This window comes from Garra rufa, chromosome 21 (genome assembly GCF_049309525.1).
Source record: "Garra rufa chromosome 21, GarRuf1.0, whole genome shotgun sequence".
Classification (NCBI taxonomy): domain Eukaryota; kingdom Metazoa; phylum Chordata; class Actinopteri; order Cypriniformes; family Cyprinidae; genus Garra; species Garra rufa.
In genome coordinates this window covers 40,393,202-40,416,051 of record NC_133381.1, presented here as the reverse complement: position 1 = coordinate 40,416,051, position 22,850 = coordinate 40,393,202, and the positions used below count along the sequence as shown (strand labels likewise).

Sequence of the window (22,850 nt, the reverse complement as noted above, 5' to 3'; positions counted from 1 at the left end):
CCAAATCTGTAATGTAGTGAATATATATGTGTATATATTTAAGACTGGCATAAATCTTAACAGTAATTTTAAAAATAAATAAATCTAAAAATAAAGAATATATATATATATATTTATTATTATTATTATTATTATTATTTTTTTTTTTTTTTTTAATTATTATAATTTTATCTTTACTTTTAGATTTATTTATTGTTCAAATGAACTGTTAAGATTTATGTCAGTCTTAAACAGTGTGTTAAATTAAAAATATATCATGTGTATAGAATTAATTATATAGTATATAGTGTGTATATATATCATATCATTAATTAAAAAATGCATCTATGTTATTTTTTTTTTTCATTGTTAGTTCATGGTAATATTAGTTTATGCTAACCAATCAATGTATATATTTCTAAATCTGTATTGTAGTAAACAGGGTGCATTTGTAGCTTGATATTTATTTGTTTATTCATTCAAAGAGGAGTGTGTGAAATAATAAAGCATTATGAGTAATCTGGCCTCTAGAGGCAGTATACACTACTAAGAGAACAGAGCCGCACACCCCTGTTTTTGCTCATATGGCATGTGCTGCTGGAAGACAGTCCACAGATGCATTAGAAACCATAAACATTCCCATGAATACACACGTCATATACATTAACCGTCAAATAACATGAGAGGATTGATACGGTGGATGGTGCATCTCTAAAGGCCCAGCATCTTTGTTTTGTTTTGGTTGTTGTGCACTCAGTGTGCCTCAGATTACAAATGAGCGGCTGTGCCTGTATTTTTAAGCTGTTTTGTGTGCATGCATGCTTATGTGAGATTCTGACCGTGTTGTCTGTGTGTGTGTGTGTTTCCTGTCGGCCAGCATCTGAGAGTCGAGTGCTCACATGTGCGGCAGTGTGGAGGATGCCCCTGGAATGGGAATCAGGCAGCCACGAGTCCCCCGATGATTCATCAAACAACCCGCAGACCTTGGAGCTTCTCTGTCACCTTGACAACACGGCCCACGGCAGCGTGGCCTGGTACGCCACACGCTATCGATTTAACCCTGCAGCTTCCCTGTTCTCTCTCCCTCTTTCCTAGCTTTCCTATCCTTCCCGTCATGGCTTTTATTTTCATTTCTCTTGCTTTGTCTCAGACTCTGGCAGCATTTTGGCTCTGCCTCACTTCAATCTATTGTTCTGTTCTTTTCTAGATGTTACAGAAATCTATTCGCTCTGTATTTCGTGCACCCATCTGTTTGGTTTTATTTTCAACCTCTGCGCATTTTCTTTTGTTCTCAGTCACATGCTTTATTCCATGCATCATAATTCACAAAGCAGAATAGGGAAAAAAATCCTGGTTGTGTTTTGAAGCTTTTGCCAAATGGCAGGCCATCATACTCACATCCATCAGACAAGGGAGATGCACATACTAACGGAATTTCACTTTAGCTAAACAACAAAAATCAATAAATTCAGATCTCCTCCTCTCTGTATTGAAAGATAAACGGCCAAGATAAAATTTTAAAATTAAAATGTTGTCAATGTTTACTCATCGTCATGCTGTTCCAAACCTATTTCTTTCTTCCATGGAAACAAAAAGAGATGCTGTGCAGAATGACCCAGCTGCACTTTTAAATACCACCCCTTTTCTCTTTTTTTTTAATGGAAAATTTGTGCAAAATTCACATTGCATGTCTCTGTCTTAAAAGGGATAGTTCACCCAAAAATGAAAATTTGATGTTTATCTGCTTACCCCCAGGGCATCCAAGATGTAGGTGACATTGTTTCTTCAGTAGAACTCAAACGAAGATTTTTAACTCAAACCGTTGCAGTCTGTAAGTCATATAATGGCAGTCAATGGACACCAAATTTTTGAGAGTAAAAAAAAAACATACACAGACAAAACCAAATTAAACCCTTAAGCCTATGATGACATTGAGATCTTAAAACACCAAACAATTGGTCTGTGCAAGAAACTGAACAGTATTTATATAATTTTTTACCTCTGATTCACTGAAATGTCCAACTGTCGGCGTGTGACGAAGAGCAAGCAACCATAACTTCAGTCGTTTAGGCTCAAAAGTTGGGAGTCGGTGAAAAGTCAACATTCCCGGATGAGTTTGCGCAAGCGAACATAATCTTTTAGTTTTTAATCAGTTGCGTGATTCAAGGTAAAGCACAAGTAATTACCATTTTGAGAAGCCAATATGCACTATGTAAACAATGAATGATGTATGCTATTTATAATGATATAAATACTGTTCAGTTTCTTGCACAGACCAATTGTTTGGTGTCTTAACACCTCAATGTATCGCCACGAGTTGTAGGTTTTAATTTGGTTTTGTCTGTGTATGTTTTTTTTTTGACTCATTGCCCATTAACTGCCATTATAATACTGACAGACTGCAATGGTTTGAGTTAAAAAATATTTGTTGTGTTCTACTGAAGAAACAAAGTCACCTACATTTTGGATGCCCTGGGGGTAAGCAGATAAACATCAAATTTTCATTTTTGGGTGAACTATCCCTTTAACACATAAAAACCAATGTCCATTGGGGGTCATTGGCATTGCAAACTTGGTGCAACATGTTGCAAGTTTGAATATGCATAAACACGAATGAGTCTTGACTCTGTCATCAGAAATAGGTTGATTGAAGATGTTCCCGGTAACCCCTTGTTTCCTCTTTCATTCATCCATCTGCCAGGGGACAGTGGATACAGCACTGGGACCATCAACAACAGATGCCAGATTGATTAAACTGCAATGTTTGTACAATAACATAGACACCTAAAAAAATGTAGTGCTTGATAAACAATAGCCTGATGATGGATCAGTATGGCAGAATTACAATAAACCCTGAATAACCCACATGCAGCTGTTCTTAAGTAATAATGGAACATGTCTTAAGGCAAGGCATCATGACCATGAAAAACATGGCAGGTTCCCCTGAAGAGGATAAAAGGCTGTAAAGATGTAATTGCTTTTTTTGTTGAGGGAAAAAAGCAGTTCTGAGAAATAGATGTTTACTCAATGACAGACTCATCATATGGTGTCTTTTTGAAATCAGTTTACAAAGTAGTTATTTGTGGTTTCTACCACTTGTTTTTCTCTCTTTTTGGATAAACACACTGTGCATGTGTATGTGTCTTCTCTTGGCATAGTACAGTGTGTTTGAGTCCTTCAGTAGAGATTGCTAGTCAACAATATTTACAGTACACTAAGTTCCAACTGTAAAATGTATTGGCATACTAGCAAAAGTCAGGAAATGGAACTTACAAAAATAGATAGACAGAGAATATTTTTTGGTTTCGGCAGATCGGGAGGATGTTGGCAGCCTATTCAAACACAGAGGAACAGAGAAGGTGAAGGTTATAGAAAACAACTTTGTACCTCATTGTGAAGGAACCACCAGGTGTAAATAGTGTGAGGGAACATGCACCTATAGGAGTGTTATTGAGTATGGCGGTGTATTTCCAGTGTCAGTCCTGAAGGTCAATGTTGGTACAGCTGTAGGTAACCAGTGGAGTGAGACCAAGAGGGCTGGTTGGGGGTCTTTGTTGGTTGATTAAAGGCTGTATGCACTGCCATGTTCAGTATCACCTGCAGAGATTGTGTAATGTTGGCCAAAAGGCTGCACAACAGGCTAGTCTAGTAGTCCATTCTTCTTGCTGTCCTAGTTGCAATTAGAATTGTGGAACCCAGTTGTAGTGCTGTTTTGGTCTTTTGTAGCACTGTCTTTTTTGAGCTTAAACAAAAACGTGGCACTCCTTCATTCTGGCTGAAAGGTCTGAGGGCAAGCAGAGTTATGAGCTATGATGGTGGGATGATCAGGTTGGATCGACAGATTGACCTGCGTATCAGTAACAAGAAAACAAGCAGTAAGTAAATGAATAGAGAATAAGTCTAGAAGGGTACGTTTTTTTTAAGCATAGAATTAGAATAGAGGGTGCTAGAGTTAGAGGGTCAAATAAAGATGAAAGAGATGTGTTTTTAGCCGATTCTTGAAGATGGCTAAGGACTTAGCTGTTCAGATTGAATTGGGCAGGTCATTCCACCAGGAGGTGGATTTAATGTGAAAGTCTGTGAATGTGATTTTGTCCCTCTTTGGGATGGCACAATAATGCACCGTTCACTTGCAGAACGGAAGCTTCTAGAGGCACATAAGTATGAAGTATTGAATTGAGGTAAAGGGGTGCAGAGCTAGTGGTGGTTTTGTAGGCAAACATTAATGCCTTGAATTTTATGCAAGCAGCTATTGGTAGCCAGTGCAAACTGATGATAAGAGGTTTGACATGCATTTTTTTCGGCTCATTAAAAATGAATCTTGCAGCCGCATTCTGGATTAATTGTAAAGGTTTGATCGAACTGGTTGGAAGACCTGCCAAAAGAGCATTGCAATAGTCCAGCCTGGACAGAACAAGAGCTTGAACAATAAGTTCAAGTTAAAGGTTTGATAGAACTGGCTGGAAGACCTGCCAAAAGAGCATTGCTATAGTCCAGCCTTGACAGAACAAGAGCTTGAACAATAAGTTGTGAAGAAGAGTTCTGAAAGAAAGGGCCTGATCTTCCTGATGTTGAATAAAGCAAATCTGCAGGACTGGGCATTTTTAGCAATGTGGTCTGAGAAAGTCAGGTGATCATTAATTACAACTCCAAGGTTTCTGGCTGTTTTTGAAGGCGTTATGGTTGATGTGCCTAACTGGATGGTGAAATTGTGATGAAACGATGGGTTTGATGAAACCACAAGCAGTTCTGTCTTGGCAAGGTTGAGTTGAAGATGATGGTCCTTCATCCACTGAGAAATGTCTGTTAGACAAGCTGATATCCAAGCAGCTATCATCGGATCATCAGGATAGAATGAGATTATGATTTATGATTTATGATTGTGTCCAGTGTGCATATCGAAGAGAATTAGTGATTAGCTGATGTAACTCAGACATCCCTCTTCTCCAGGAAACCTTGTAGGATATGGCTTTTAGGTAAGACTGAAGTGAAAGCGGCAAACAGCATTGTAGAAATGTTACAGAGGGTAGGCTGTAGGTTATAGGACATCTAAAATGATGAAATCACAGAGTCATCTGTGAGAGGACAGAAGAAGGAGAACAGCAAGTGTGGTGGTTGGTTGTGAACGTGTTGTGTACAACTGATTGCTGATGGTCACCACCAAGTCATCAGCAGTCAGAACGTATAGTGGGAAGAAAAGAGGAGAATGATGTGAACAATTTGCGGGGGTCTGAAGTGTTGCTGATCTTATTTTGATAGTGATTTTGGCCACAGAAGCTCTGCAGAGGGAAGAGATTCTGGGAGATATTGGGTCAGATTGGCTGGGTTATTTGACTTTTGCCATTACCTCTCTGTAGCACTGAAATTGGTCCAATGGAAACAAGTAGTATCAGTGAGATACTAGAGGTGTCACTCCTATGTGGAGTATGCATGGAAGCATTAACATCAAGTAAGACAAGTGGTTAGATGAGGGAAGGAATGCAGACATGACAGAGAACAAGCGTGTTGGAGAGAAAACACACAGTTTACAGCAAAAGAAACATGAGAAACACCTCCTTTGTGTGCACCTGAGATGTGCCTTCTCTGTAAGGTCAAGTAAGTTGTGGGACAAGACAAAGTCAGTTGGGAGGGCTGAAAGAATTGCAGATTCACCTCTCAACTCAAGCCATGACATTGGGTTTTGACTGACTGTTGAGGAAAGGAATAAAAACAGCTCAGTACACAGCCTTGAATAAGTAAGCCTACAAAAGTCTTAAACAAGTCGCATATCGGTCAAGGACAAATCACAAGTATTGCACACTAGGGTTGGGCGATGTTGACCAATTTTCAGTCAGCTTTTTTAAGTTCAAAATCGCTCTCATTGATTGCTTACTGCTTAACCCACTCTCTCCAAACACATTTAATGAGCAGCGGAATGTTTAGAGAGAAAGTGTAATATCAGAAATAATACCAAATCAAGCGAAATATTATTATGTATTAACATTATAAACACTATAAACATAGCTATAAGTTAGTTACCCTGACTCCAAAACGAATCATTTAAATGTAACGGTATTCAGAACAGAACAGAAATGAAACAATATATATAAAGTTAAGAAACCAAAACAAAGCGAAAGTAAAAATACCAGGCGTTGGGCTCACGTACCTCTGTAATTCGGCACAAATCCAAGTGTTTCCGTATTCCCAATGTATTTGAATGATAAACTGTAATTTATAATGTATACTAAGCTTTGTATTGTACATTCGTATTTCAATGGGAAAAAATATATTCTCTTGTTTTTTTTGTTCCAAGCTCTGTTCGTTATGGTAAAACCATAAAAAAGGCATATTTGGTGTAGTTTATTTAATCTAATTTAATTCAAATTATTTAGATTTTTTTCCTGCTGTTTTTGTATGCCTCATTTATTAATGTAAACTAACTAGTTTGTGTAATTCGTTTGGAGTTCACTGTAATTTGTGATCGCTAACAACTTCCTTGTTATTATTTCCTCATAATAATAATAATAAAATAAGTAAAGATGCGGAAATTGAAAGCATGCATTTCATTTGGCTATATAGTGTGATTAAGTGTGTGTTTTTTGCGAGCGGGTTGCTGCTGCGGGTCGGAGGATCGCAATGCCGGCTCAGCATCGTGATGTCTATCGGCCATCGGCGATGGATGATGGCATCGTCTATCGACACGTTATTCTATACTTGAGTGCATAAGCTCAATGAGGCAACTTGCTTTACTTACATATTTTTCTGCAAACCATCTTGATAAGAGAAAGTATTTCAACTTTTTAAAATATTATATAAGGTAAGTATGAGTTTTAAATAAGGCATTGTCTCTGACATTCAGTTGAACGTTGGCTGAGTTTGACTTCTGAGTGGCACAGAGGTAAGAATTATGTCAGGCTGCACCAACTCCATGATTCTCCATTCCTTGGCATTAAATTTATACTGTCACGTCTGTTCTCTCCCAACTAAAACTGATGTGCAATGACCACCTGACAGTCATTGAAAAATCAGTACCAGAAGCTGATTGGATGGGCAAGGATATGAACCAACAAAGTTCAGGTCACTGGTCTTAATGGTTCAGCAGCAGCCTGAAGGCCACAACAGCAGTTCAAGCCACCTGTCACACGCTGAAAGAGTGGTTGAGAGCAGTCAACTAGTCACAGCTGCCTGGAAAGTACAAGGTCAGCATGGCATCCAAGGGTATTTTGGCTGTTGTTGGTGTATGTGTTGGGGTACACGGGTCAGCAGTTATCACCAGAGTTCCCTATGAAACTATTGTTGCCCTTGAAGTCTCTGGCAAGAAAGATGATGATGTACAAGGATGCCAGATATCCAAAGGTGGCCCTGGATTGGGAGGGGAAGGCTGTTGTGTGTTTCCACTGAAACAAATACTTTTAAAAGAGCTACTGAGCAGCCAGGAACCAACACAAATGCTTTTATCCAAAGCATCTTCTATTGCATTCAAGTTATGGGTCTTGCATCTGCACATAACTGACAGGTCTCAGTAGCCTTTCCTAAAGAATTCACTGTTGGCAAAATGGAGTGTTAAAAAGTTGGTTGTCTGTGCAGTAGAAAGGTGTTTTTAGGTGCTACATGACTAGAGAAAACAAAGAATAGGACTGAGGCATTTGAGCCATGGAGCTGTCGAAAGTCCACCAGATGTCATATTTGACTTTTTTTGACAAGTAAACTGTATCTCTGTATTGGTAACACAGATAAAGAGTATTTATTTAGATATAATTCAGGCTACTTTGATACCAGACATTGTTCTGGTCTTTGAGGTATCCAAGAGCTTGTCATTTACAAAAAGCCAGTGAAAGAAAAAGGATCTAGCAGTAAAATTTGGCAAGTGCCTTCTTCAAGGCCATCAGTACATTGACTATGACAGGAGCCATGAAAAGTAAAGGCAATATCAATCCAAAAAACCCTCAAGATGGCTTTGGATAAAGACAGGAAAGCATGGTGAATGGGATAGTATACAGGCTTTGACTTGATTAATTGTACCATACCTGGGTGAGGGTGTATAATGTTAAAGGGATAGTTGACCCAAAAATTAAAATTTGATGTTTATCTGCTTACAACCCCAGGGCAATCCAAGGTGTAGGTGACTTTGTTTCTTCAGTAGAACTCAAACGAAGATTTTTAACTCAAAGCATTGCAGTCTGTCAGTCGTATAATGGCAGTCAATGTGCACCAAATCTTTGAGAGTAAAAAACAAAACATGCAGAGACAAAACCAAATTAAACCTTGCGGCTCATGGTGATATATTGAGGTGTTAAGACACAAAGCGATCAGTCTGCGCAAGAAACTGAACAGTATTTATATCATTATTTACCTTTGATCTACCGCAGCGTTCAACTATATTCATTGTTATATACATTGTTCATAAGTCAAGTATATTTAAATGTCATTTTAAGTATATTTCTGAGAAGTAAATAAAAAGTAGACTAAAGTATACTTTCCTGTTTTTAGTTTAAAAGAAGTATACTAATAGCACATTTGAATAAACTTGTTGTGGTTTACAAAGTTGTAAGGTTTATTTCATGTATAAACAAGCTTAATGCATTTATATGATCTGTATGGATTCAGGTTTGTGGGTCTGATAATATGTTTAGTCTGCTGATACCTGTTTAAGACGAATGACATGTCTGACTTCTCAGAGGTAGCTCTTACTGAACACAACAGTACATTATCCCTGGGGTTTGCTTAGTCAGCCACAGATGGGATTCACAAATACCTGCCTATAAATGTCGGTTGTTGTTGTACATGTTGGTCAAACAGACAAGACTCTGACCATGTGAGACTAATGTTAACATGCATCATAGGGAATTTTCATGCCTTGCGCAAACTTTCTGTTCTGTCGCTCTGGTGCGTATGTGCCTGTTTTGAAAACAGTCCAATTTAGGCTTCCCTGAAGAGAATAGACGAAATATCAATGAAAAATGTACCAAAAAGACTTGTTGTCCCCTCTTTTTTTGCACCTCACAGAAAAGAATTGCTTGATTTTGAGAGCTAGCGGACGCCTCTTAATCAATGCCCACGGAGCACTTTGTGGCCAATGGAGCATTTGTGAGAATTTGTGCACGAGACGTGCTGAGCGTGTAGCAATGGAGGCGTGAGACAGGCTAATGGCTGTGTGATGGGTTATCAGAGCCACCGCTGCTAGATCAATTGGAGCCTGAGAAGAAACGAAAGCAAACTGTGTTATATAGGTCAGTCAATACTTTCAGTAATGATGGAGTAATCTCTGTGATGTTCGGGGGCCAGTCGATGCTCACACACCTTTATATTGTGGCCATTTGCTACACATGGGTTCCCTCCTGACATCTCTCCTCCTATCTTGCCTTCTTCCCATTCACCATTTACCTGAGCATCACACTTCTTCCTATATAGGACACATATATACATATATACTGTGCCCACATATGTGTGTGATCATGTGTATCTTCAAACACTACCATTTGAAGTGGCTTTCCTAGCATTTAATGTTTTTTTTCTTTTTTGATAAATAAAATATAATACTTTTAGGAGCTGGTCACAGCATTTTTACAGTACAAATATTCCATTTAGTCTCTGAGTTAATATCAGATCATAAAAGGCTGCATACATATTAATGATAAGAGCAAATGGGGTGGAATAAAAAAGTTCTACAGACGTTTTTTCCAAAGAAAATGTGGTAAACTATTTTTTGTCCACTCCTGACTCTAGATTCATCTAAGCAACTAAACATTTCTGCATATTTACGAAATGATTATGCTCTTATTATTATTGGTTTTTTTTTTTTTATCTAAACATTGCCATTAGTAAGATATGGTAATATCTATATATTTTTTTTGGTAATAAAAAAATAAACTTGAGGTCTAATGAAGGTATTATTTAATTATGAATTACAGTTTAATTCATTTAAATATCTTCATTATTCATCATGACCTAGGGAGCAACTGAGTTCATTTAATCTTATTTAATAGTCTGTTATGACATCCCTGCAATTAAAATAAAAGCTTGAATATTATGCCTTATAAATTATATGCTGTAATAAATTAATAAATCTAAACTAGATTGTCACATGCATACATTTACAAATGAATATTTGATATTAATATTTACTTAAATATTAATATTTTACTTAATATTTTACATTAAGGGGAGACACTGCAGGTGAAAACATTGTTTTTTCATGCACCTATCAAGTTTGAGATTTTAGGCTTTTTGTTTTTTTATAAAGTGTTTTTTTTTTCAGACTAGTGGAAAGAAAACATCCAAAAAAACACTGTTAAGTGTTTCTTTATAGCACTTTATATATTTGTGTCAATAGATTTCAATTACAATACATATTTTTAAAGGTTGTTTTCTCAAAATGAGTTTTTCCTTCTACACTGAGCCATAAATCTCCACTTCAGTAACACTTACACACACCAAAATTTACATTTTTATTTCTGTCTATATCCGTAGGGCTTTTACAGAGGGATTTGTTTATATAATTTGCTTGATTTTATACATTTTATTCCCCAAAAAAAGTATTTAAAAAAATATAGTGCTTCCTGTCTGTTTCTTTTTTCTGAATTATGTCGTGACGAAATGAGATACCCAAAATTCCCTTTTGGCTCTAATATGTAAAAAAATTAAAATTAAATAAGAATTTTGAAACTGACTTTATCCAGTGTTTAGATTTTTGTACTAGAAATGTATGCAAATTAGCACATATTTAATTAAATAATGCCTCATTTGCATATTTAAACCTAACATTTTAGAAAACTTGTAATACAAATTTTTACAATTATAAATGCAATCAAATAATTGGTTAATAGTTAATTTGTTTTACCCTATTCACCTGCAGTGTCTCACCTTAATGATTTCTTTTTTTAAAAATAAATCATTAATGATGTCAAAAGAAGGAAAAAGGAAATGGGGCATAATGATCCCCCCTTAATGATTCATGAATTTTGTACAAGAACATCTAAACTGAGTAAAAGATGTGTCTTTTGTTGTGTTTTGAACTTACTTGTTTTGAGCTGACCAAAATGACATACTTCCATTTATATCTAAAAATAAATAAATAAATAAATGAAAACCTTGCTATGTGTACTGTGCATAGAACTGAGACTTTTTTAAATTTTTCCCCCTCCCTTGTTTGTCTGATTACTTATTGTTCTCCTCATTTGCAAGTCGCTTTGGATAAAAGCGTCTGCTAAATGATTAAATGTAAATGTATATGTAAATGTAGTGTTGCATCTGGTGTCTGGATAGCTAATGATAATAGATGTGTAGACGGTAGTTCGGTTAATTGCTGTACACCTCATGGCCATATCTGCATTCTTCATACATATGCAAAGAGCATCATTCAAGCATTGTATTACTTACTAACTTTCACTGGATAAACGCACATGAATTTGAAGCTGAATTTGTGGCTATCCATTGTTAATGTCCTCTCTCTCGTGTCCTACAGTGTATTATGGGAGCCTATGGGTGATGGGAAACGCCTGATATCTCTGGCAGAAAACCATGTGCTGCTCTGGGACCTTCAGGAGAGCTCCACTAAGGCCACGGTGAGGTTCATTATTTTCATAATTGCTGTGTTTCACTGTTCTCTCAGTACTGGAGCCGTGACACTGGCACAATTTATTGATTCAAGGCACCACTTTCAGTTTCTAACAGTGACATTAAATTACAGTTCCTATTAGATATTACTAGATGTTTGACTTGCTAGTTAGAATTTGTGTTAAGGGAAAATAAATTGACCCCACATACACTTTTAAACCTCTATGACCTTCTTTCTTTAGTGGAACAAAAAAAAAATATTTTGAAGAATGTTGTAGTGTAAGGCTGTTCGATTATGGTAAAAATCATAATCAGGATTATTTTGGTCAATATTGTAATCACGATTATTTAATACGATTGTAAGTGGGTCCAGAACTTTATATGATTGATTAATTTAAAGATAGCAATACAATAGAAAAAAAGATACAAAATAAAAAAAAAATTTATTTAATGTAATTAAACATGCATTGTTTCTTATAAAAACTACAAAAGTTTTTATAAGAAAAAAACTTTCACTGAGTGATTTCGTCTTTGTCTTTTGTTGTTTGATTATCATTAAGCACAGAGACGGCAGAAGGAACATTACTTGTGGCCGCTTTAAGAGCTGCACGGATCCGATATACTTTTACACACGTATTTTCATTCTCAACTGTTTACGTTAATTTCAGACATAACTGACGAAGGTTTACACAAATAATCACCAAACGCTGCATTTTGACATATATTTGCATGCATTATGGCCGTTTAGGTTCGCATCTTAAGCTAAACGTCCACTTTACTTGTCTGTTCTGTTCCGTCTCTGAGCGCAGACACAGAACAGCACAAATTCTCTTTCATGCTTTTAAAAACACAACATCAAATACCGATTAATAAATCAAGCACGTCCCATGTTATGCAAGTCACGTTAGATGATTTTACTGATTTGCATGTGAAATTGGGCTTTTATAGAGGAGCGAAAGCACACAAAGGGGGCAGAATCGGGAGCAATAATAATACATTTTTTTGTATTTTAAAATGTCTGGAGTGCACAAAATTACATCATATTAGCTTTAAAACCATGTCATCTGTGTCAGTGAAAAATTGTGTAAACACGAGGTCATGAAAAGTAGCATTTGGGTTTAGAATGAGAATTTTTAAATAGGTAAATGTTAACAGAATCATCAGAATTTACATTTTTAGGTAAACTATTAATAACTATTAAGAAATAAATAAGGATAACGAAAACGTTTAAGACTGTAAAGTTAGGAATGTGTAGTATTTGCAAATGATATTTTTATTTTGATTGGCTAAATGACTGTCCAAACCACAACTGATAAAAGATTTGTCAAAGCTTTATCATGTTGTGGTGTAGGTTTAAGGATGACTATGAGGAAAGTGTTCATTAAATGCAATATGCAAGCATTCAGTCATTTTGACAGACCAGTGCTGTTAGACTGCTGATCAGAGTCAGTTATATTGGCACTGTAAAAATCTTGGTAGCACCGAAGTACAGGTATTATTAAGCAGTTTCTTCACAGCTTTTATTATACATTTTACAATAAGTACTGGAATAAGTGAATGGCCATGATCATGCACTTTGGTGCAGTGTTTGATACGAGGCCATCTGAAAAACAGCGGAGTCTGTATCCTCCGCTGTTTTTCAGATGGCCTTGTATCAAACCACTGTTTACTGATATAAACGGTATATCACTTATAAAAAATATATCTATATATCTTACTAACTGGATGACTGTACAACCAGAGAAACACAGAAAGCTGTGAGTTACTGTGGGGAAAGTGCATAATCCAGGTTGTTTATTTTAAGGGCTTTAAAAAAACTTGTGAGATATAGTTCACACGTATAGTTTAAAGCAGCTTGCTACGTTAGATGCTCTGACAGACACATCCTCAGTGCATAACTTAATAAACTTATATTTCACAGCTAATTAGAATTTTTCTATCAGGAGTGCATGGGGCTTTTGCATGTTTTTCTCTGCTAAACTTCAGTGAATGCACGCCAAACACGGAGTGCAACAATTCTGACTATAACTATTTGTAGTTGGACAATAAATGTGCCATGTGTAGAATTACCTATATAACAGCAGTAACTGTAAAGTGACTATTGTAATGGGGTTATCATATAATGCAAATAATATGTGCTTTTGTTTTTATTTCTTTTCCTTTTCTGTCTGGTGAATTTAACTTGTGCATTAAGCTTTTTTTGGGGGGGGGGGGGTTGTATTGTTGCAGTGTTAGAATGTAATATGATTTTAACCTTTTTTGCACATAATATACAGCATAGCATAAATTGGTTACTTTTACTATGTGTTTTCATTTCCTATAAACATTGTTTTATTAGACAACATTGGATAGGATGTAAAACATTTATATATATATATAATCCAAATAGAAACAGAAAATATTGAGATATACACCGGGTATCATAATTCAGCCAAATAATACTGATCAAATCAAATTTGGTGTCACATGTTTTCATGCACCGAAACCTGAATGTGCAATACGCAAGTGCAAAAATGATTTAACCCTTGTGTGGTGTTCGTATTTTTGTTACTCAGCCAATGTTCATGGGTCTGGTGGACCCGCTAGAGTTTTGGCTTTCCAAATTAACACTATCAAACAATTTTATGTTAAATTACTCAGCAAATGTTTACTTCATCCCCATTACAAGCCATATGAACAGCAAACATGGTTAATTTTTCCCCTTTACCTTTGTTAGATCACATTGATGAATTAATGTGCTTCTCGGTTTTTTTTACATTTTTTGAAATCCATATTTATTCACTTGCTGCCTGGTGGGCTTGCTCTGGTCCTGGAGCTGGCTGCTGATGGGGTACTCGTCTTCGTTTTGTTACTAAATGGTGCTCAACCTCATCCTCTTCTTCAAAGTCACTGTCAGACTATGAATTTTCAGAAATGTGATCCTCATATTCTGAAACCTCTTCCTCGACATCATCATCAAAAGCTCCTCTCTCTTCCAAAATCAATTGCAAGGCCCTCGCAGCAGATAATCTTTTGGCCAGCTTGATCAGTTGTGATAAGGAACCATACTGGCAAAGTCTTATTTATAGTATTATGCCCCTAATTTGCAGGTGGGACAGGGTATGAGAAAACAAAGCTCGGTTCCCGCAAGAGAGAGGATAAAATGTGCGGGAATGTAAGAGCAGACAGTGTTGATAGTTGAATTTTCAACAATTTTGCAACTTTGTGTGGGAGCAGGAAGGGGAGGGGAAGAAAACAGCATCACCAGAAAGGATGAAGACAGAGTGTAGGAACACTGGACCTACACTTTCAACACTTTTATTAGACCTGGGTCCAGTGGACCCGAACACCTTGTATGTAATGTAAATGCATGGGGAGAGGTACAGTATGCGGTCATTAAAAATTTGTTCGGATTTATGTTCTTCACAGAAAATAAGCCAAAGCCAATGAATTTCAGGTTGAAAAAATAATTAATTGTTTAATTTTTCTTTTGAAAAAAACTGAAAACGGGTCCCACAGACCCGAACACCATACAAGGGTTAAGAAGATGTGTTAGTATATACTAGAACAGTGTTTTTCAACCACTGTGCCATGAGAGATCGTGCCTTGGAAAATTATTCAATTTCACCTAATTGGTCTAAAACATTTTTTGGAAACTAATAAGTTATCAGCTCTGTGTTCATACAAACAGGCCCAGGTTTCACACTGAGTTGGTAGAAATATGAAAGATCAAAAAAGACTGTTTTCATTGTGTTTATTTGATTCCTATTCAAGACACTTTGATAAGAATGACTGTATATTGTTAATTGCACTTTTTATTTGAAAGAAGAAGAAGAAATATGAAAGATAAAATACTTTTTCTTTGTGTTTATTTGATTCCTGTTCAAGACACTTCGATAAGAATGGCTGTATATTGTTAATATAGGCTACAGAGTTAAATTTCTTTACAGTTTCGATTGTTGGTGTGCCTTGTGATTTTTTTTCAATTAAAAATGTACCTTGGCTCAAAAAAGGTAAAAAAAAAAAAAAAAACTGTACTAGAAATTAAGCAAAATTTGAAAATTCCATTTTTATGATTGGATTCTGTCTAATTGCCCGCATCGCCGGAATCATAGAGTCCGAAATGCCTGATATACATAGTGAGGAGAAGAAATTGAACTGGTTCACTGACAGCGCTATTAGTAAGAAACAGCTTTGCGCATAATGTTCAATAATAATCAGCTGCGGACCTCACTAATTAATACCTCCTGGACCGGCTCTCGCAGACTGCGGTGTCACAGGCCTTCGCGAACATAACCTTGACTCGACTTTTGACGAAGCGTCACGTGCGAAACGGCGGCTGGAGAAAAGGCCCGTGGTTGACATCACACTGAGCCGCTCCATGAGGTCCCGCTATTGTCAGCTTTGCATGCAAAGCGAGGGGAGGTTATGGAGTGGCAAGGCCTGCTGAGTGCAGCGCCCATTAAAAACACCAGAGCGAGGGAAACGAGGGGGAGGCAGAAAGAGACGGAGAGGATGTTCGGAAAGCTCTCGGCAGAGCTAGATTCCAGCGGTGTCGTGAAGAATGCTAATCTGCCTCATGCAAATCTTCCCTCATGCCGCCCCCATCCTCACAACACACACACACACTCTTCAGCCTCCCCCATCCGCTCATGCCTCTGTTCTTCAGAACAGCTCAGGTTGATGTGTTTATCACCACGCTGCGTCTGCCAGTGTTTTATTCGGATATCGCTGAATCCCACAAACAGAAAAGGAAGCGAGAAGGAGCCACCAGACTCACGTCTGCATGTATCTGGGGCGTTTTCTCCAAAGGAAAGAAACGTTCTCAAACAAACTGGCTGAAAAAATCATCAATAGTAGGCTTAGAAAAATAAGGGATCTGTGTTGGCATTGATGGTTCCGTGAAGAACCTTTAATATTCAATTTTTATAATGTTACAAAAGATTTCTATTTCAGATAAATGATGTTCTTCTGAACTTTCTATTCGTCAAAGAAACCTGAAAAAATTCTACTCAGCTGTTTTCAACCCTAATAATAATAATACATTTTTTGAGCAGCAAATTAGAATGATTTCTGAAGGATCATGTGCCTGGAGTAACGATGCTAAAATTCAGCATTGAAATCACAGGAATAAATTGCATTTTAAAATATATTCAAATGGACAACTGTAATTTTAAATCTTAAAAATGTTAAAATGTTTTTGCTGTACTTTGGATCAATGAAATGCAGGCTTGGTGAGAAGAAGGCTTGGAGAGTCTTCTTTAAAAAAACGTTAAAAATATTACTGTTCAAAAACTTTTGACTGGTAGTGTATACATATGAGAGGTTACTCTAAAATACCAATACTGCAAGTTTTCAACTTAATAATAATAATAGCAATAATAATAATAATAATAATAATAAATGTTTTTTGAGCAGCAAATCAGAATATTAGAATGATTTCTGAAGGATCATGTGACGAGTAATAATGCTAAAAAAATCAAGTTTAAGTTGCAGGAATAAAACACTTTTTAAAATATATTGAAATAGAATATTTTAAATAGCAAAAATATTTCACATTTTTACTGTTTTTGCTGTACTTTGGATCAAATAAATGCAGGCTTGGTAAGCAGAAGAGACGTCTATAAAAGCATTAAACATTTTACTGTTCAAAAACATTTGACTGGTAGTCACAATCCAGATTTCAAAAGTTATATGTTTCAGTATAATTCAAATTTAAACAGAATTATTACAAAATCTTTAAAGTACTTGACTGGAATTTTGCAGTAAGATTTTGTATATTGTGTGTGGTTTCATATTACAAATACATTTTCAAATCAGTATTTTATGTCTATTTATTTATTTGATAATTATCTTGGTCCTGATCATTTCCAGTGTAGAAAAAAAATGCTTCTTTGAGGATCCCAAATTTTTTTTTTTTCAATGCCATTCACCCCCCCCCCCCCCCCCCAAAAAAAAAAGAATGTTCATTTTATTAAAATAGTAAATAAGCCCTGAAATATGTAGCACACAAATATTTGGTGGAATATTCACTGCAAAAAAACTTAGCTTACTCTTACTTTCCATTCTTAAATCAAGAAGGATAAATTAAAATTAAAAGTAAGTCAGTTTTTGCTTAGAACAAGCAAAATAATCTCCCGAAAACAAGGGTATTTTTCTTACCCCATTGGCAGATTATTTTGCTTGTTTCAAGCAAAAACTCACTTAATTTAGACTAGTTTTGTCTGAAAACAAGACAATAATTTTTACTTGTCTAGAAAATCTTTCTTAATTTAAGAATTTTTAGATATTTTGACTCGAAACAAGACAAAAAAAATCTAAGCAAGGAAAGCATGAAATCTAAGCATTTTTATGCTATATAAAAATAATGGATCTCTATTGGCATTGATGGTTCCATGAGGAACCTGTAATATTCATTAAAACCTTTCCATTGCACTGTTTTTTTATTTTATTAGTATTGTTTCTTAATTGTTTTCCAATACAGACACCTAAACATTCTTAAATGAGGATACATTTACTTGAAAAGCAAAGTGACTTAAAATTGCTTTTTATTTTTATAATTTATTAGAATTATTTTATGTGTAAATATATAAATAAATAAATCTGCCAATGGAGGAAAACAAAAAAACTAAACTCAAAGGGAAAACAAGGTTACTTTTTTTTACACCCTTGGTAGATATATTTTCTTGTTTTAAGCATAAATAAATGTATTTATTCATTTCTTAATGTCTTATTCATTTTCTGAAGTCATTGTGCTTTTCAAGTAAATGTATCTTGATTTAAGAATGTTTAGAGATTTGTACGAAAAAACAAGACAAAAGCACTAAATATGAAATCCATACTCAATAATGAACTGATAATAGCCCTAACATATACAACACACACATATTAGGTAAAATATTGCAGTTTAATTTGATTGAGTTGTTGTTACATGTGCTTTAGCATAAAAATAAGTACATTTATATTTAATATTTCTTTCTTTGAACTTTTTAGTAAGCTTGTTGGAATGCATTTTGTGTTTCGTCTCCTCAGCAAAGGACACATGTGATGCTGCCTTAGCATTTAAGCAAAACAAAAATCATTTTAAAAAGTAGCATAATACAAATAATCACACTCCCTGCTGTTTTGAGTGTGTTTATCACGCATTAAAATGTTGCCTGATAGGGAGATTATCAAAAGGTGGATCAATGTGTTATTGTTCGGTATTTCAGGATGGTGCTCGTGCTGGAATATTGAATCTGTTTTCTTTGTGGTCAATGAGCAGTGACAAACCATGAAAAATCAGCAGGAGAGGTTCAGAGAATGGCAAAATCTGCTCCTCAACAGCTTTCGCAACAGCAAATAAAGCTGTTGAGCACAGTCTTGTACTTTTATCTTTTTGTTGCAGGTTTAAAAATGTTGCGAATCACCTCAAAGCTGGTTGGTTTGGTTCATAGCATATAATGCTTTAACAAAGACCTTTTTTTTTTCTTTTGTATGCCTATAAAATTGATTATATACTTCCAGAACCAAGGTCACTGAAAAAGTGGGCGAGCACTGTTGCATTCCATTATGTTAAAAAGGTAAATAAATGTGATTAGAAATAAACAAAGACATCTAGTTTGCCTTCTCTGATATTGGAAAAACCTCCATAAAACACCAAAGCACTGTCATGTTTCACAGATGTTTCTATTTTGTCCAATAGCTCTTCACTTTAAAAATTAAAAGTTGTAAATACAACAAAGATTATAGGAGTACTTTTGACGAGAAACACTATTAACTAAGTTCAAGTTTAATTCAATGTGTTACTTGCTGTTTCTTCGTATTTCTTCATTATTCTAAAATTCGACATCATTATATACATATTTTGTAGTGTGGAGGGCACCATTATTTTGATTACGTTAGAACGGTTGTTGTCAGTGAGCTGCTGGCACTGAGTAATGCTGTTTTTAGCAAAACATCTAAGAATGCTCAATTCAGGAAATAAAATACTGATACGATGACCATAGCTACTGGTCATACTGGTTTACTGCACTGTAAAAAACTATTTGTTGCGTCAGCCTAAAATAATTTGTTATCTTGCTGCCTTAAATTTTTAAGCTCAGTCAACTTTAAAATGGTATGTTGTACTAAGCAACAACTTAGATATTTGAGTTAATTCAACTTAAAATTTTAAGGCAGCCAGGTAACTTACCTAGCTTTTTAAGTTTTACAATCCAATTTTTTTTTGTTAAGTTAACTCAAATATATGTTGTCACTTAGTACAACTTAACATTTCAATTTGACTAAACTAATTTGCGTTGACTGAATTGAAAGAATTAGAAGAGAATGGGAGGATGCCTGTGGATGAATAAAACTTCCTAAAGACCCACATCTGTTCAGTCAAACTTTACATTAGGGCTTCATTAGTTAGCATTAGTTAGTTCATAAACTGCCAATGAAAAATTCCTCTAAACTTCATTAAGCTTTGGTAATTCCAAAATTTAATAACAAATAGTTAAAATCAAAAGTTGTAACTATGTTATTTAATGAGCTGACATGAACTAAGAGTTGTATTTTTTAACAAAGATTAATAACTTATGTAGCAAATGTAGCTATGAATGAATATTAAATGAATATTAATGCATTAACAATGGTTAACTATGAGATCTTCACTATGAGTGATACCTGTTGGTCTTTATAATTCTTTTGCATCTTAATCTGTGTACATTTTTTAACTTTATAAATGTTTTGTGTATCGCTTTTTTTGTATTTAAATGTTCAGTTAATTTTGTTTTAATAAAATAGTTATTAACAGTGTTGGGAGTAACGCATTACAAAAGTAATATGTTACAGTAGTTTATTACTTTTTGCTGTAACGCGGTAATATAACGCATTACTAATACAATTTGGGTAATAATATTACTCGTTACAATCTCAGTAACGCAAGTTACATCAACATATTTTAACTCAACATTAATTTGTGAATTAAAAAAAGTCCACAAGTAAAATATTTTGTCTTCCTGTTGCTGGAATTCGATGGCTGAGATGACTGCAGAGACGGATTCTACATTTATGAGATGGACGCACTCCCGTTATGGAGAAACAGCACGAGTAACTCCTAGAAACATCTAGACTGGTGCCAGTAACACTAAACTAATGATGAGAGCTGCGGAGTCGGAGAAGAGAAAAAATGACGGACGAGCGCATAAGCAACAAAAATAAGCTAAAAATGACTAAATCTGTTTTTATTAAATCATAGTCCGCATATAAAATGGATGAATACGCGAGATATATCTGATTTTCAAAACGAAAAGACTGAGTGACATATGCTGCTGAGTTTGGTTCACTTTTGTGTGGAGTGGCGCTCTACGAAAGTTCACGGAAAGGAAACCAAGATGACAGAAATAAAAGTAAACACACTGCAGTTATAAATGATCTGTATGACCAAAAATGACGGAGTTATTCCGCTATTCGATTGCCCCGGCGCCTCACGCACACAAAGCGTTGCAAAAGTTGCAGTCTGTTAATTATAAGAATAAAATACAGTCACTGGTCAAATGAAATAGTGCGTACTGCATAGTATCCGTGCCGTCAGCCTGAGCTCGGGCCAAACACATATTTGCTCATGTGAGGAGGATGTTTTATAAGCGCGTTAAGTACAAATCCTGGTTTACATAATAGTTTAGCATTCAAATACATCACGAATATGGACACATTTAATTGGATTGATGCAGAATGAGAGAGGTAGGCTGCACGAGAACAACACCGTTTGTTTTTAGTTTCGCTTTTACCCTCATTCGTTTTGGCTTGTTTAGCAACTTGTATTCTTCATTCTTGTTTTGTTCTGAAAACCATTTAAAATAGCCTATAGGCTATTCATTGTGTTTAATGATTGTACATTATAACACTTCACTTTATTTACCGGTGTTATTTCTGAAAGTATTAATGAGTTTTGTGCTTATCTGTGTTTAACCTAAACTACAACGTAACATTAATAGACATACCGGTAGGCCTACCTAAATATGTTTTTATAATTTTATGCTAGCTATCCTAAACTTAATGTATAATGAGCAGCTATAAACTTTTTTTTGGCATTTTATAATCTGTGGATATTTTGATGAAAGTAACTCAACAGTAACTTAAAAGTAGTGTAACGTATTACAATTTAGAGACAGTAATATTGTAATATAACTAATTACTATTAAAAGACAGTAACTAGTAATATATAATGTATTACGTTTTGGAAGTAACTTGCACAACACTGGTTATTAAACCTATTATACTGTATTATGACACCATTTTTTTGCAAGTAAATTTTAATATCATGATGATACACTGTGATAAAAGCATAATCAATTAATCGCAACATGAAAATTGATACTGGCATATCCCTATGTATATTTTTACTTTTTTATTTTAGTTAAAGAATCCAAACCAATGTGTCACTGACATTTGTGGCAAGTTTTTCAGGAAGAGTGTTTTCAGCTTGTTTATTTATTTATTTTTATTTAACATTATGGCATGCAGTTGCTTCAAACAATGGTATAAAGCTATTTAAAAGATCAATCAATGTAAATTGTGATCATCGTAATTAATAATCACAATCACAATTACAATTTCAAGGGAATAATTGACAATTATGATTTTTGTCATAATCGTGCAGCCCTAGCGTCCCCATTTGTTCAATATAAGGTGAATCTTTCATTTACATTATATTAAGCCATTAAAGTCTTAAAGGTCCCATATTGTCAAAATCGAAATTTCCTGGCTTTTTTCTGAGGTCTAGGGGCTATGTAACTACCATATGAGTTTCAAAACAGTCAATCCACAGTAAACTGCACACAGCCTGCTTAAAGTAGCTGTTCATTTTCACGAGCCGCTGTGACTTCCGCAACGATGTGACGTCCGATCGACTCAGTCACTGCCTTCAGTCACCACCCCGAGCATCAATCACGTCCCACCCTCCTTTTGTCAAACCCAGACAATATCGTGTCCATAACATTGCTAAGCAACAACAACACGAAAACAAGTCGAGAAAACCCTGTTCAGTCGATAGATGTCGAAACTACATCATTGCACAGGCTTCAGAACAACGTGAATATAAGAGACCAGTGGCAGTCAACTTCAGCCTCTTTCACACAGCGATTCCGGTAAATACACGGATAATGTTTCCCATGATTTGTTCCGGAGTTGTTTGATTTGGTTCATTTACAGTTGTTTTCCAGAATCGGTGCGTGCTTTACACACAACCCATAAAGACATGTGACGTTTGGATGTGAGATGTAATGCGACGCGTACGTTTCACTAAACTGAAACTAACCTGAACAAACTGTGCTTCAGCGCTGATAGTGAGGAGCTGGCTCTGCCTGATCGCCGCTTCATTCCACTTTGCACGT

General features: G+C 35.5%; 1 protein-coding gene across 1 annotated transcript in view; it reads left to right on the top strand.

Moving 5' to 3' along the window:
- Positions 1-22,850, top strand: part of eipr1 (EARP complex and GARP complex interacting protein 1) — a 56,221-nt gene that overhangs the window by 12,736 nt on the left and 20,635 nt on the right. Inside the window, exons 4-5 of the mRNA XM_073827569.1 lie at positions 857-1,013; positions 11,423-11,522. Coding sequence (XP_073683670.1) covers positions 857-1,013; positions 11,423-11,522 — 257 coding nt within the window. The remainder of the gene's footprint in view (positions 1-856; positions 1,014-11,422; positions 11,523-22,850) is intronic.